A 13,493-nucleotide genomic window follows, 5' to 3' on the forward strand; every position below is an offset into this window, starting at 1 on the left:
TATACCACATAACGTTGTACTAAATAACGTAATACGTTGTAACGTTATACTATATAACGTAATACGTTATAACGTTATACCACATAATGTTATACTACATAACGTAATACGTTATTACCTTATACCATATAACGTTATACTATATAACGTAATACGTTGTGACGTTATACCAAATAATGCATTACGTTATAACGTTTTGCCATACAACGTTATACTATATAACGTAATAAGTTACAACGTTATACCATATAACGTATTACGTTATAACGTTATACCACACAACGTTATAGTATATAACGTATTACGTTATAACGTTATACCATATAATGTTATACTATATAACGTAATACGTTATAACGTTATACCACATAACGTTATACTATATAACGTAATACGTTGTGACGTTATACCAAATAATGCATTACTTTATAACGTTATACCATACAACGTTATACTACATAACGTAATACGTTACAACGTTATACCATATAACGTATTATGTCATGACGATATACCATATAAGGTATTACTTTATAACGTTATACCATATCACGTTATACTATATAACGTAATACGTTATAACGTTATACTACATAACGTAATATGTTATTACGTTATACCATATAAAGTATTACGTTATAACGTTATACCATATAACGTTATAACATATAACGTTATACTACATAACGTAATACGTTATAACGTTATACTATATAACGTTATGCTACATAACGTTATTTGCTATAACATTATACAATATAACGTAATACGTTATATGGTATAACGTTATAACGTATTACGTTATGTAGTATAATGTTATATGGTATAACGTTATAACGTTGTGTGGTATAACGTTATAACGTAATACGTTATATGGTATAACGTTGTAACTTATTACGTTATATAGTATAACGTTGTATGGCAAAACGTTATAACGTAATGCATTATTTAGTATAACGTCACAACGTATTACGTTATATAGTATAACGTTATATGGTATAACGTTGTAACGTACTACGTTATATAGTATACCGTTATATGGTATAACGTTATAACGTAATACGTTGTATGGTAGAACGTTATAACATATTACGTTATGTAGTATAACGTTATAACGTATTACGTTATGTAGTATAACGTCACGAACAGGAACGTATAAATGGGATAACAATATCTATATTTCAACGCTATCTCTTCCCCAATTATCCAGAATTAGGTGAAAAATTATTCAATTATCTCCATCATGCTGCCAATGTTAATACTACGCACTTGAGTGCCAATTCTTTCAAACAACAAGCAGAGAAGTTCCTCTCTGTAATGAGTGATCAAACTGTATTACAGAATTATGTGAAGATGTATTCTGATATAAAAGGAGATGGAAGCATAAATCCTGATGGATTGAAGGCTTTATTGAACATTTCTTATAATATTGCTATGGATAGTAGCGGAACCTCTCCCTGTATTTATAAAGGTTAAATAATTGATTCAGCTGTATCATCGTGTGTTAGTAAATTTAATATTTATTAGCATTATTACCCAAAACCTATACGAAACTAAAACTATAGAATGTGTATTACAGTTTCATGGTAAACATACTTTGTCTGTGAGTTATGTGAGCAACTGGATCTGGCAACATTGTCCACGTCTAATATATGGCCCTCATCGATATATAATACATGTACTAACAACTGCTTACATAAATGGTAAAGCTCTTTTATCCAAAGAACAACCACAACCACGTTTGGAGATACCAACACCTATATTGGAGCAACCAGATTCTTTATGTTTTCCACAAGTTTTGTTACCTATGAGCTACGTGTGGTTATTATCAAGCACACTACCCGAATGTTATCTTCAGGTATATTTTCATTTGAAATTTGATATATACTTCACTGAATTGTAAAATAATAAGATAAATATATGTTTAGACAGATGATTCACCAAAAGATGTTACTCATGCACTCATAGCTAAAAGAATGGGCAATGTGTGTCCTAGACACTGGACATTATTGTACAATAGCTCAGAACATGGAACAGGAGCTAATCGATTTCTTTACCATGTATTAGGGTACAGAGGACCCACTCTTTTATTCATACGGATTGTTAATCCAGATGGAGATACTTCGCGTCCTACATACTGCATATGTTCAGCGATAGAATGGCGTGAAAGTCATTTGTATTGGGGCGACGAAGATTCGATGGGCATTGAATTATTTCCTTCATATAGGGTTATTGAAAAAGGAGCTAAAGTATTATACTTGAATACTGGTATCAGAGGTTATCCTCATGGATTACGCTCGCCGTATATTAGTATAGATGAATCATTCCATTCAGTCAGTATAGCAGGTGCACCTTATCCGATTGCTAGCTTAGAAGTTTGGGGTTGTGGAGATATGAAATTAAGGTATCTTTTTTTTTTTGTTTTTTCTCTTATATAAAGATGAATAGATTACAATAAAAAAAAATTAATTTGAAATATTTTACAGGGAACGTCAATTGGAAATTAAAAAGTGGCAAGTGAAGGAAGCAGAAAAGCAGAGGACCGTTAAACTAACTGCTAAAGATTGGAAAGATCATCCTGATCGTTACTTACTTGAATTGGCGGGTAGGGCATCCTACAACGAATCAAATAAATAATCTCAATATGATATTCTATTATAGCACAAAATTAATTCAGGATTTTAGTAGATTATTTGTATATATGTATATATCATTAAGCATAGTATTGCTTGAATGTGTAAGTACTTATGCTGTATGTGTAAGATTGCAAACACCATATTCGATTTACAAAGTACGAAGTGCTATAGTATATAAACTGTACAATAACAGGAGGAGGAAAGTTTCTTAATTTATTACTTATTTATTATGAATCAGTTACTTAAACTAAAATCGAAGTACTTCAAAAACCTAACATAGTATATTTTTAAATAGTACTTTCATGCTCAATAATATTAACATAAAAGATACAAAGCTGCAAAAATATTTAAGATGAAAATGTGCTATGTTATATAGCGATGATTGAAAATTTGCATTATAAATGTTATAAAAATTGTTTAATAACTGTAAACTTTCAATTTTTAATAAAATATTCGATATACACGTGTATTTGTTAAAAGTATAACTACATAGGTGCTATTGCATATTTTTATGTGAGTTTTAGATAAATGTGTTTTAATTGTGTGCGTTAAGTTTGAGCTATTTGATTCAACCAACTCAGATTTATGTAACTTCCGGAATTTTGTATCTTTTTGTATTTTTAAGCTGTGCCTTATGGCGTGCCTTATATACGTACTTAAAGAATATAATGAACCACGTTAGATATTAACATTAGATGCATGCAAAAATGAAATAAAAATAATAGATATAACTGAAGAACTAGTTGCGTCCGAAATCTTATTACCATCGGAGAAAAAAGTAGTCATTACTGGATAATTTATTTTAAATGACTAATGTTTTTTAAAATAAAATTTGTATTTACATAAATAAAGCAATGAAATAGGGAGCAAGATTTTTTATTTTAACGATTATACTGTATGAACAATGTTATTTTTTGGTCAAGGAATAAATAAGATATTTAACATATTTTCTTGTTTTTTAAATCCCAAAGCAGTGCTCATGTTTAATATAATTTTTCTTATTTTATTCAGTTATTTCCTTAACTCTATGCTTCAGTAACTATAAATGAAAATCGTATGCTTTTTCAAGAATTTATTGCTTAATATAACGATATTCAATGTAATATATATTTCTATAGAAAGACGTGTATAAGATCATTTATCATTCCAAAGATAATTTAAACATTGTACAATATATAAAGTAACTTGAGGAAATTGATTAATTGCTGTGACATTTAGCATACTTTTTAACATCACTGAATAGAGTAAGGGAAAATAACTTATAACGTAATTTTCATAAGTACGTATATCAATACAAGTATATACTTTGTTAGAAACATATCTATTGAAGATCACTAATATGATTTTCAATATACATTCACACTTACTGCAAAAAACTCTACATATATATCAGAATACCATATAAGACATATTTACAGTTATTTAAATAAATATATAAAACTATATCTCTCTAATAAGTTTTATATATATTATTTATGCTACCTGATAATATGGGATGTGCTACGAATGGAAGATAAACAAATCCAATATATTCATCTCTAGAATGAAATGATCTTTTGAAACATTAAGACAGTAGAAGAAAACATATGCTGTTAACCAAAGTGGAAAGTATAACCGTCTGTACGAAATTGATATCCATCTTGTTGAAAGAATGTTTGAAACACTACATTTGGATCGATATCTTTAAGGAAAAAAGTTAATTATTATACCACATATACTGAAATATCTATAAAATCTTATACCAGCATAAATTTAGAGATTGTGCGAACCTTGGAATCCACCTTCAGCATCATTAATGTCGTGTCCACTATCATAACGCGACCGTTTCTTAGGATCAGATAGAATACCATAGGCTTCTCCAACTTCCTTAAACTTCTTTTCTTGTTCTTTCTTTTCTCCTTCCGTTGCGTTAGGGTGTCGGTCTGTACACAATAACGTAAAGATAGATTAACATAATTAAAATAAACTGAATAGAAACGCATTTTCAAGCTCACCAGGATGATGTACCATCGCTCGTTTCCTATATGCTTTTTTGATATCATCAGTAGATGCGTTCTTATCAATACCTAAAATCTTGTAGTAATCTTTCCTCTTTGATTTTTTTAACGCCAACTTAGCTTCCATTAACAATCGTTTGTTATCTGTCAATATTTAATAAATTAATATGTTATTATAAAAGTGTTTATTATTGTAAGTAAAATGTGTATCTTCTTTACCTGAACTTTTATCCATTTTATACGCTTTTTCGAGATCACGAACAGCTTTTTCATATTTTTCGAGCTCCATATAGGAAGCTGCTCTTCTCAAGAGTGCTTTAAGATACTTTCCATCGAGTTTCAGTGCTTCCGTACATTCTGTTACCGATTCATTTAATCGATTTAACTATAGGGTTATGTGAAAATATTAGTAATTTTTATAAAATCGATTTTAATAAAATATGAAAATATAATACCTTTGCTGCAACCGTTGCTTTATTAAAATGGAGTTTTGCATTTGTAACTATATTTTGAGGATCTATAGTCAAAGCTTCTGTATATAATTGATATGCTTTCAAATATTGTTCCATTTCATAAGCAGCATTTCCTTCTTCCTTTTTTTTTTTCAAATTCTTAGCTCGCTTATATATTTCTAATGCTTTAGCATGGTCTGGAGCCAATCTAAGTACTTGTTGGAAGTGTGCTAATGCTCTGTCAATATTATCTTGGAAATATAGGCACATAGCACGAACATATATAGCATCTGCATTTTGCTTATCAAGATGTAAGATATCACTGAAATATCATTGATATTGAATATAAAATAATTTTGATTACTTTAGGTTCATGAAAAAAGCAATTACTTTGCTATTTCCTGTGCTTCTTGATACCTCCCCAAGAATACCAAACATTCTGCTTTAGTTAATTTAAATCTTGTGCAACGATTACTCACATCACAACAACGATCCATACAATATACAACCTACAAGTATTATATGTTAAACACTATTATCTATATTACTAAGTACATGTTCATTTAGAAACCTTAGTTTAGTTACAAACCTTACGATAATCTTTAGCATTATATGCAGCATCTGCATCCTTAAGAAATTTTTTCACATATTCTAAGTCTTTTTTCTCTGTGGTAATGCCTATATTCTCTGGATCAATCTCTAATAACTTGGATAAAGTAGTCTCAGCTTGAACTATGTCACCCAAAATCAGACAACATTTTATAATTCTTACATAAGCCTAAACATAAATGAATTGAATTAAAAGAATGTTCATTTCTTTAAATGTATTTTTATGTATCTTTATGTCTAACGTACTTTGTATACTTTTGGATCCAATTCAATACATTTCTTTGCATCTTTCAAGGCAGGAGGATATTTGTTAAGCATCATGTAACATGCAGCTCTGTTTGTATAAAGTAGTGGTGTATTTGGATATAATTCTAAAAGGATATTCGTTTTATTGATCCATAAGGTTGTAACATCATAACAAATTTTTAATTGAACAAATACTTACCAATAAGTTCACTGTATTCTTTTAATGCTTCCTTGTATTGTTTTCCACCATAAAGTTCTTTGGCAGTTTGCATTTTTGCATGTTTGGAACATCTATGTATTTAATATTGCACTGAATAATTTGATAAACCATAATCATAATCATATAAACTAAAGCCATATCATCTTTTACGAAGTCAATTATGTAACCCCATAAAAAATATTAAAAACATAGGGTCAATATAAAATTAAAACGATTATTATGAGATAGAAAGAATGTTTAAGAATGTTGAACGATATATAAAGAAAAAGATCGATCAGTCCACGGTATATATCATTTCTGTTTATTAAAAAAGTAACATTTAATAAATTAAACGAAGCGCGACATTATATATTCTCGGTCTTTACTTACTCTTTAATAGTAGACATTGTCGAATGTTTTGAAATATACTTGTGTATATTCCTAGAAGACTGAAAAATAGTAAGCGTAATATTTCATGAGATATTATATGATATTCCTATATTTATACATAGTAATTTTATATTATTATGAAACTTACATCTTTGTAACAAAAATATATACGTACTAACCCAATCGGTTTATTCCCTTCGTGCAACAGTCCTACTCCCTTTAAAACTACCAACAGAAGAGCCGCATTTGTAATAATGATCCCAGGAAATTAGTATATACACGTTCCAAAACGCATCCAAAATGGTTTAAAAATCCAAATTAATTTTAAATTAATTATTATTTAATACTAATCATTAGTGCAATAACTAATCAAATTTTTGTCCTAATAATAATTTGAATAAAAAAAAACATCAAGGAGAATTTGAAAACTTTCCACCATTTTTTTTGGAACACTTTTCATCACAGCAATTTTATGATGTATCAGCCTTTAATGGCGTTGTCATTCTAACCTGTGGCAGTTTAACCATTTGAAGCGAAAAAAACGATCAATTTTGTAATACGTAAGTTTATAAATGAATAAATAAAATTTATATACTTTTACATCATTTTTGTTAATAGCAATGCGTGCTCAACATAAACTAATACTAATCAAACTATTGCACCATGTGCTTAAGAATTATCGCATATACAGAGCAGATTTTCTAATTACATGCACAGTTCAAATTTCAATTTTATTATTATCATATTATATTATGAAATTTTATAAATAAATATATGTAAAAATTTGTATTAATAATAAAGTATATACATTCATATACCACCTTTTCAAATATTAAACATTTACTAAATTTGTTCCTTTTTTCTGACACAGTATTTTTCTAAACATGAGTCGTTTCTTTGCTACTGGATCAGATTCTGAATCTGATAGTGCTTCCGAGGAGGAGCAGGTTCAACGAGCACCAACTACAGCTTTCACGGTAAATTTAAGCATTATAATATTTCATTATTTCCTTTTTTATACTGTGGCAAACATACAAAATTTGCATTAACATAATGTAAAATTTTTTCAGTTCAGTGATGAAGAAGAAGAAACTAAGAGGGTTGTACGATCAACCAAAGAAAAAAGATACGAAGAGATTGCAAATCTCATCAAGCTCATAAGAAATTATAAAAAGATCAAAGATATGAGTAGCATGTTGTCCAGTAAGTACTTACAAAGTTTAATGATGTTAAACAAATATAAATTATTCATAAAGTATTCATTTAATTAAAATCATTCATATTGTAACTATAGGTTTCGAGGATTTAATGCGTGCTTATCAAAAAGCTCTGCCTGTAATAGCAAAGGAAGAAGGTGGTCAAACACCACGTTTTTACATCAGATGTTTAGTAGAAATGGAAGATTTCATCAATGAAGTATGGGAAGATCGCGAGGGTCGTAAAAATATGTCAAAAAACAATTCAAAGTCATTGACTTCATTGCGTCAGAAACTTCGTAAATATAATAAAGATTTTGAAGAAGATATAGCAAAATTCAGAGAAAATCCAGATCAGGATGATGATGAGGAGGAAGAAAAACGTGAGTCAATTTCACTGATAGTATTCAATAATATTTCAATTCAATAATAATTCAATAATATTTACTGATGTTCTAAATTAATTATTTAAAATAAAAATTAATCATTGTTTAAAATCTTCTAGCTGAGGAAGTTATAGAATCTGAGGAAGAGGAAGACAGTGCAGTTCCTTTCAAAAAGGCTGGATCAGAAGCAAGTGAACCAGATACTTCTAAATTTAAGGTTTGTTATATGTAATAAAATATTTTGTGACTTCCTTCTCTTAATATTAACAAAATCATACTTTTACAGAAAAGCATAGCTGATGGAGAAGAAGGTAGTGAAAGTGAATCTGACTGGGGTAGTTCTTCAGATAGCGAGAGTACAAGTAGTGAGGATGAAGGTCAATATCAAAATATACGTGAACGGTTTATCAAAAAGTATGTTTAACTCATTCACACAAATAGACGAAAGTAATAATTAATTAATGTAATATTAACATTGGCATATTCTGAAATAGAGTGACAGATAAAGAGGAAGAAGAAGACAAGACAAAACGAAAGGAACAGCGAAAGGAACGTAAAGAAAAGGAACGGAAAAAGAAGAAAGATGAAGACGACGAAGAAGGTGAATGGGAAACTGTCAAAGGCGGTGTAGCCATTCCATCCGAAAAGCCGAAAATGTTTGCGAAGGATGCAGAAATTAATGTGGCTGCTGTCTTGAAGAAACTTTCTGAGATCATCGCGGCTCGCGGTAAAAAACGTACCGATCGAAGGGAACAAATTGAACTTTTACACGAACTGCAATCCATAGCCGATACTCATAATCTTGGACCAGCGGTAGCTGTAAAAATTAAATTTTCTATCGTGTCCTCTATTTTCGATTACAACCCAAAAGTATCAGATGCAATGAAACCTGAATATTGGTCAAAGTAGGTATTATATTTTAAATTTTTAGAATATGAAACCATCCCAATTTATGAATTAATAAATTATTTTTTTGCAGGATACTAGAACGTATCACAGAAATGCTCGATATGCTTTTGAACACGAAAGATATGGTTATCGCTGAAGTGGTATCTGAGGATGCAGAAGAGTACGAAACTCCGCCTTATAAAATACATGGATGTGTGCTAACGTTAGTAGAACGTTTAGATGAGGAATTTACTAAGTTATTAAAGGAATGTGATCCACACAGTAATGAATATGTAGAAAGGTATGTATATATATTTAAATAAATTAGTAAATTGAAAATGTAGACGAAAATATTCACCATCTTTTTAGGTTGAAAGATGAGAAGCAAGTGTCTATGATAATAGATAAAGTTCAAGAATATTTAGAAAGGCAAGGCACAGTTTCTGAACTTTGCCGCGTATACCTACGTAAAATTGAACATCTATATTATAAATTTGATCCAAATGTTCTTAAACAAAAAGAAGTAAGTATATAATTATTAATATTTTACAGATAAAAATCTAAGAATATAATATATACATATTCAGGGAGAACTTGGTCTAGACGTTGCAACATCTGTCCAAGTTATGGAGAAGCTTTGTAAATACGTTTATGCTCATGACGGGACAGACAGACTTAGAACTCGTGCGATTCTTTCTCATGTTTATCATCATGCTCTTCACGATAACTGGTTTCAAGCACGTGATCTTATTCTGATGTCCCATTTACAAGAAACCATTCAGCATTCCGATCCAGCTACACAAGTTTGTATCCTTTATAATGAAATTATGCTTTTCCATATTCTTATGAATTTTTTCCCCTCTATTTCCAATTACAGATTTTATACAACAGAACTATTGCTCATCTGGGTTTATGTGCATTCCGTCACGCGAATATTAAAGACGCACACAATTGTTTAGTTGATTTAATGGTGACTGGTAAAGTAAAGGAACTCTTGGCACAAGGTCTTCTTCCTCAAAGACAACATGAACGGAGCAAAGAACAAGAAAAAATTGAAAAACAGAGGCAAATGCCATTCCATATGCATATTAATTTGGAACTCCTTGAGTGTGTTTATTTAGTTTCTGCCATGCTCATTGAAATTCCGTACATGGCTGCACATGAATTTGATGCGAGGAGAAGAATGATTTCCAAGACATTTTATCAACAGTTGAGATCAAGTGAACGTCAGTCTTTAGTTGGACCTCCAGAATCTATGAGAGAACACGTTGTCGCGGCGGCAAAAGCGATGCGCAATGGAAATTGGTTGGCTTGCAATAATTTTATCATTAACGAAAAAATGAATGCTAAAGTTTGGGACCTCTTTTACCAAGCGGACAAAGTTCGTGACATGCTCACAAGATTAATCAAAGAAGAGGCTTTAAGAACGTACTTGTTCACGTATTCCCACGTCTATGATTCGATTTCTATGCCAAAATTGGCAGAGATGTTTCAACTGAAGCGACCTGTTGTTCATTCCATCATTAGTAAAATGATTATCAACGAGGAACTTATGGCATCTTTGGATGATCCAACAGAAACGGTTGTGATGCATCGCAGCGAACCAAGTCGTTTACAATCTCTAGCATTGCAGCTTACCGATAAAGTAAACAACTTCGTGGATTCTAATGAACGTATTTTCGAAATGAAACAAGGTAAGCTATGAAAACTTTAAGCAATTTTAAATGATTGTAAAATTGTAAAATGATTTGTATTGTAAATGATTGTAAAATACTGATGATGATGAACGTCTTACGTCACAGGAAACTTCTTCTCAAGAGGAAATCAAGGAAACTTCCGTGATAGGCAAAATTACAATCGACAGGGACAAGATTGGGGCCGTCAGAGACGGGACCGTGATCGGGATCGTAATCGAGAAGAAAATCGAAATTATTAAAAATCAGGGAACATTGAATATTGTTTATGTGGGTGTTTAACAGTGGATTATCATTGTACCGTGTATACACACTCATGTGAATAATGTTGAAAATAACAGTATATAAATAATTAATCACTATTTTAGTGTATATTCATACTTCCATGTTTGCTACTATTTACATATAATTACTTAATATATAAATGTTACAAATTTTTGATTATCATCTTTAAGATGTTCATATATCTTGGACCTTCTCCAGCAATTTATTACCTGTTATTATATTATCCGAGGTTAGTACAAGTCGAATCCCAGTCGATTTTTCTATAAACCGGCAAGCAGTTATTTCAGCATAAGTAATACCACCAATGATACATATCACTACCATTTTTGGTAATAATGAACCACGTTGGCCACTTATGACGCAGTTTGATAAATTTGTTAATTCGTCAAGACTCTTAGTATCCTTTTCTTGATTCACAACAATATTTAATATTTGAGCCTATAGAGATGTGAATTTTTGTCAACTCCATTCAATATTAAACATTATCAAGTAAACTAATTTAATTAATAATATTACTAACAATTAGTGGTATGTAAACATTATTGAATACGTAACTTGCACACGAACGGCTTTTTTGCTCCATTTGCTTGTAGTAACTGGGTAACAGCTTTAACTTCTGTGCATTATTATTCCATTCACTGTTCCAATTTGGTAATTTGTGTAAAATATTTTCTGACCTATACTTCAATAAACCTATACTATGCAATTTATAAAATAACGGTATGTGTTTATAACCGTGAGCATGAAGATAAAGTTTTTGTATAGAGTCCAGTTCATTTTGGGTAATTCCGTCGCTTGTAATCGATAATAAACATAATAAACGTAAGGTTCTCAGTGGATGATCGTCTGAAAAATGAGTTGTAAGATCGCGATAAATAAGATCATCTGAAAAAAAATAGTGTTATTGTCTATTAAAAGAATTTACATACCTACATATCTCTCAATATGACTCAAACACTCTTTCCTCTCTTTGCACTCAAGCATACATTTCTCTATTTTTTGCAAGGTTTGAAAGTCAGAACTTAATGTGTCTGCTATCAGCTGGCAAGCAGAAATATGAAAAGCAAGTTGTCGCGTTAGATCTCTAGTTTTTTGTAATCTCGTCGCTACATATCTTTCCATTTCGGATAACTTCATTGTTTGTATCGCACTCTGTTCCACTGATATGAACCATTAAAAATACTGCTAACTTTTATGAAAAATAAATTAATAAAAGAAATATATAAGGACATACATTTTAAAGATTTAGCTTTCCCATGTAAAATTGGAAAAACTTCGCTGCATGGTGTATCTCTTACTTCCCCGTAAATTTGATCTTTATCTGGATCTAGCTTAACTTGAGATTTGCCCAAAATACCAGTACCAACATTTATTTCCACTACTTCGTGTAATAATCCAGCGTAAGTTACAGGGGTTAAAAGTGGCGTAACTAAATCATAATTCCTGTCCATTATAATTAAAGCTCCTATTTCATTTTCTATATTAGAGGAGCCTAAACAGTGTTTCATTGACTCCATAATTTTGAACATTTGCTGACTGTACTTTCCAAAGGAAAGTGTCAATTTGGGTGAACCAAGTATAAGTTGCAGTGACCATAAGCTACGACCTAATGCTGGCAGTAATGTAGTATCTTTATGATAGTAAAGATCAATAAACATACAGTTTTCTAAAGTTAAGATGTTCCCATCTAATCTTATAAATTCCCAAGATAATGTTTGTAATGTAACTAATCCAGATAATCCTAGACAAACATTTGCATTCTTACTCTAATGGAACTGAAACAACTATTGATTATTTAATTGCATAATAAAATATTCACCTTCTTCTTCGATTATTGAATTAAGAACAGTGGGTACAGATGGAGTAACTAGAATATGATGATATGGTTGTACATGTGGTTTAATATTTGAAGGAATTTCTGACTGTATTTGATCTAGTACCCTTTTGCAAGCAATCAAATCACTTGAAACCAAAAAGATGTGTTGAGAATTTGAAAGCTTCAAGCCTTGCTCCATTTTATAAATCTTTTCAACGCCATAACGTCTAAGTAAAAAATAATATCATTTGATATCTGTTCAAAAAGTAACATGCCACATTAATTTAAAATAATTACTTGAGTACAGAAACTCCTACAAAACTGTCCAAAATTTTCATAAGTTTCTGCTCTATCACTAAGTCTTTGGTTCCGGGTATCGCGTCCAGTATTTCAACAAGTTTTCGTTGACTTATTTGTTGTAATACATTCAATCTATCATCCAACGTGATGTCCATATCTTTTTAATATATATTATAAATTTCAATAATTTGATAATAAGTAGTAACAAAATTATTTAACCACTATGAATTATGAAGATGCTGCATATTTTTATTCGATGACATGATATCGATGTAAAGTTAAAAACTATAATGGAATTCCAATGTTTTATTCGTCTATCAAAATTCTTTTGAACTGCAAGTGATTTTCAAACCACATCACATTAAATTGATACTTCTTCTAAAGGGAGCATAACAAACA

General features: G+C 30.5%; 3 protein-coding genes and 1 pseudogene across 6 annotated transcripts; 2 read left to right on the forward strand and 2 right to left on the reverse strand.

Moving 5' to 3' along the window:
* The first annotated feature begins 1,140 nt into the window (after positions 1 to 1,140).
* LOC138188383 (uncharacterized) lies at positions 1,141 to 3,099 on the forward strand (annotated as a pseudogene).
* Positions 3,100 to 3,496: 397 nt separating this feature from the next.
* Positions 3,497 to 6,853, reverse strand: Tpr2 (Tetratricopeptide repeat protein 2). Of its 4 annotated transcripts, none has more exons than XM_069130185.1 (11): positions 6,709 to 6,853; positions 6,530 to 6,588; positions 6,140 to 6,231; positions 5,941 to 6,065; positions 5,675 to 5,863; positions 5,476 to 5,594; positions 5,089 to 5,407; positions 4,853 to 5,018; positions 4,631 to 4,777; positions 4,406 to 4,558; positions 3,497 to 4,317 (listed from the first exon to the last, which is right to left on the reverse strand). In XM_069130185.1, exons 2-11 carry the CDS (start codon positions 6,544 to 6,546, stop codon positions 4,229 to 4,231), a joined length of 1,416 nt encoding a protein of 471 aa, XP_068986286.1. In that variant the 5' UTR covers positions 6,547 to 6,588; positions 6,709 to 6,853; the 3' UTR covers positions 3,497 to 4,228. The 4 variants fall into 4 exon arrangements, with proteins under 4 accessions (XP_068986286.1, XP_068986285.1, XP_068986288.1 ...); XM_069130184.1 differs by having other exon boundaries at positions 6,678 to 6,828; XM_069130187.1 differs by having other exon boundaries at positions 6,140 to 6,250; positions 6,709 to 6,785.
* An 86-nt stretch (positions 6,854 to 6,939) lies between these two features.
* Positions 6,940 to 11,055, forward strand: eIF3c (eukaryotic translation initiation factor 3 subunit C). The gene is made up of 12 exons (XM_069130174.1): positions 6,940 to 7,089; positions 7,401 to 7,506; positions 7,600 to 7,732; positions 7,824 to 8,108; positions 8,231 to 8,328; positions 8,398 to 8,525; positions 8,606 to 9,016; positions 9,091 to 9,300; positions 9,369 to 9,522; positions 9,587 to 9,802; positions 9,877 to 10,693; positions 10,802 to 11,055. Exons 2-12 carry the CDS (start codon positions 7,414 to 7,416, stop codon positions 10,933 to 10,935), a joined length of 2,679 nt encoding a protein of 892 aa, XP_068986275.1. The 5' UTR covers positions 6,940 to 7,089; positions 7,401 to 7,413; the 3' UTR covers positions 10,936 to 11,055.
* On the reverse strand, positions 10,379 to 13,366 carry Vps33B (vacuolar protein sorting 33B). The gene is made up of 6 exons (XM_069130180.1): positions 13,092 to 13,366; positions 12,798 to 13,021; positions 12,213 to 12,719; positions 11,908 to 12,138; positions 11,499 to 11,824; positions 10,379 to 11,416 (listed from the first exon to the last, which is right to left on the reverse strand). The coding sequence occupies exons 1-6, from the start codon at positions 13,247 to 13,249 to the stop codon at positions 11,153 to 11,155; spliced, it is 1,710 nt and encodes a 569-aa protein (XP_068986281.1). The 5' UTR covers positions 13,250 to 13,366; the 3' UTR covers positions 10,379 to 11,152.
* Positions 13,367 to 13,493: the final 127 nt, after the last annotated feature.

This window comes from Bombus flavifrons, chromosome 16 (genome assembly GCF_040668555.2).
Source record: "Bombus flavifrons isolate JBK064 chromosome 16, iyBomFlav1_principal, whole genome shotgun sequence".
Taxonomy (NCBI): Eukaryota; Metazoa; Arthropoda; class Insecta; order Hymenoptera; family Apidae; genus Bombus; species Bombus flavifrons.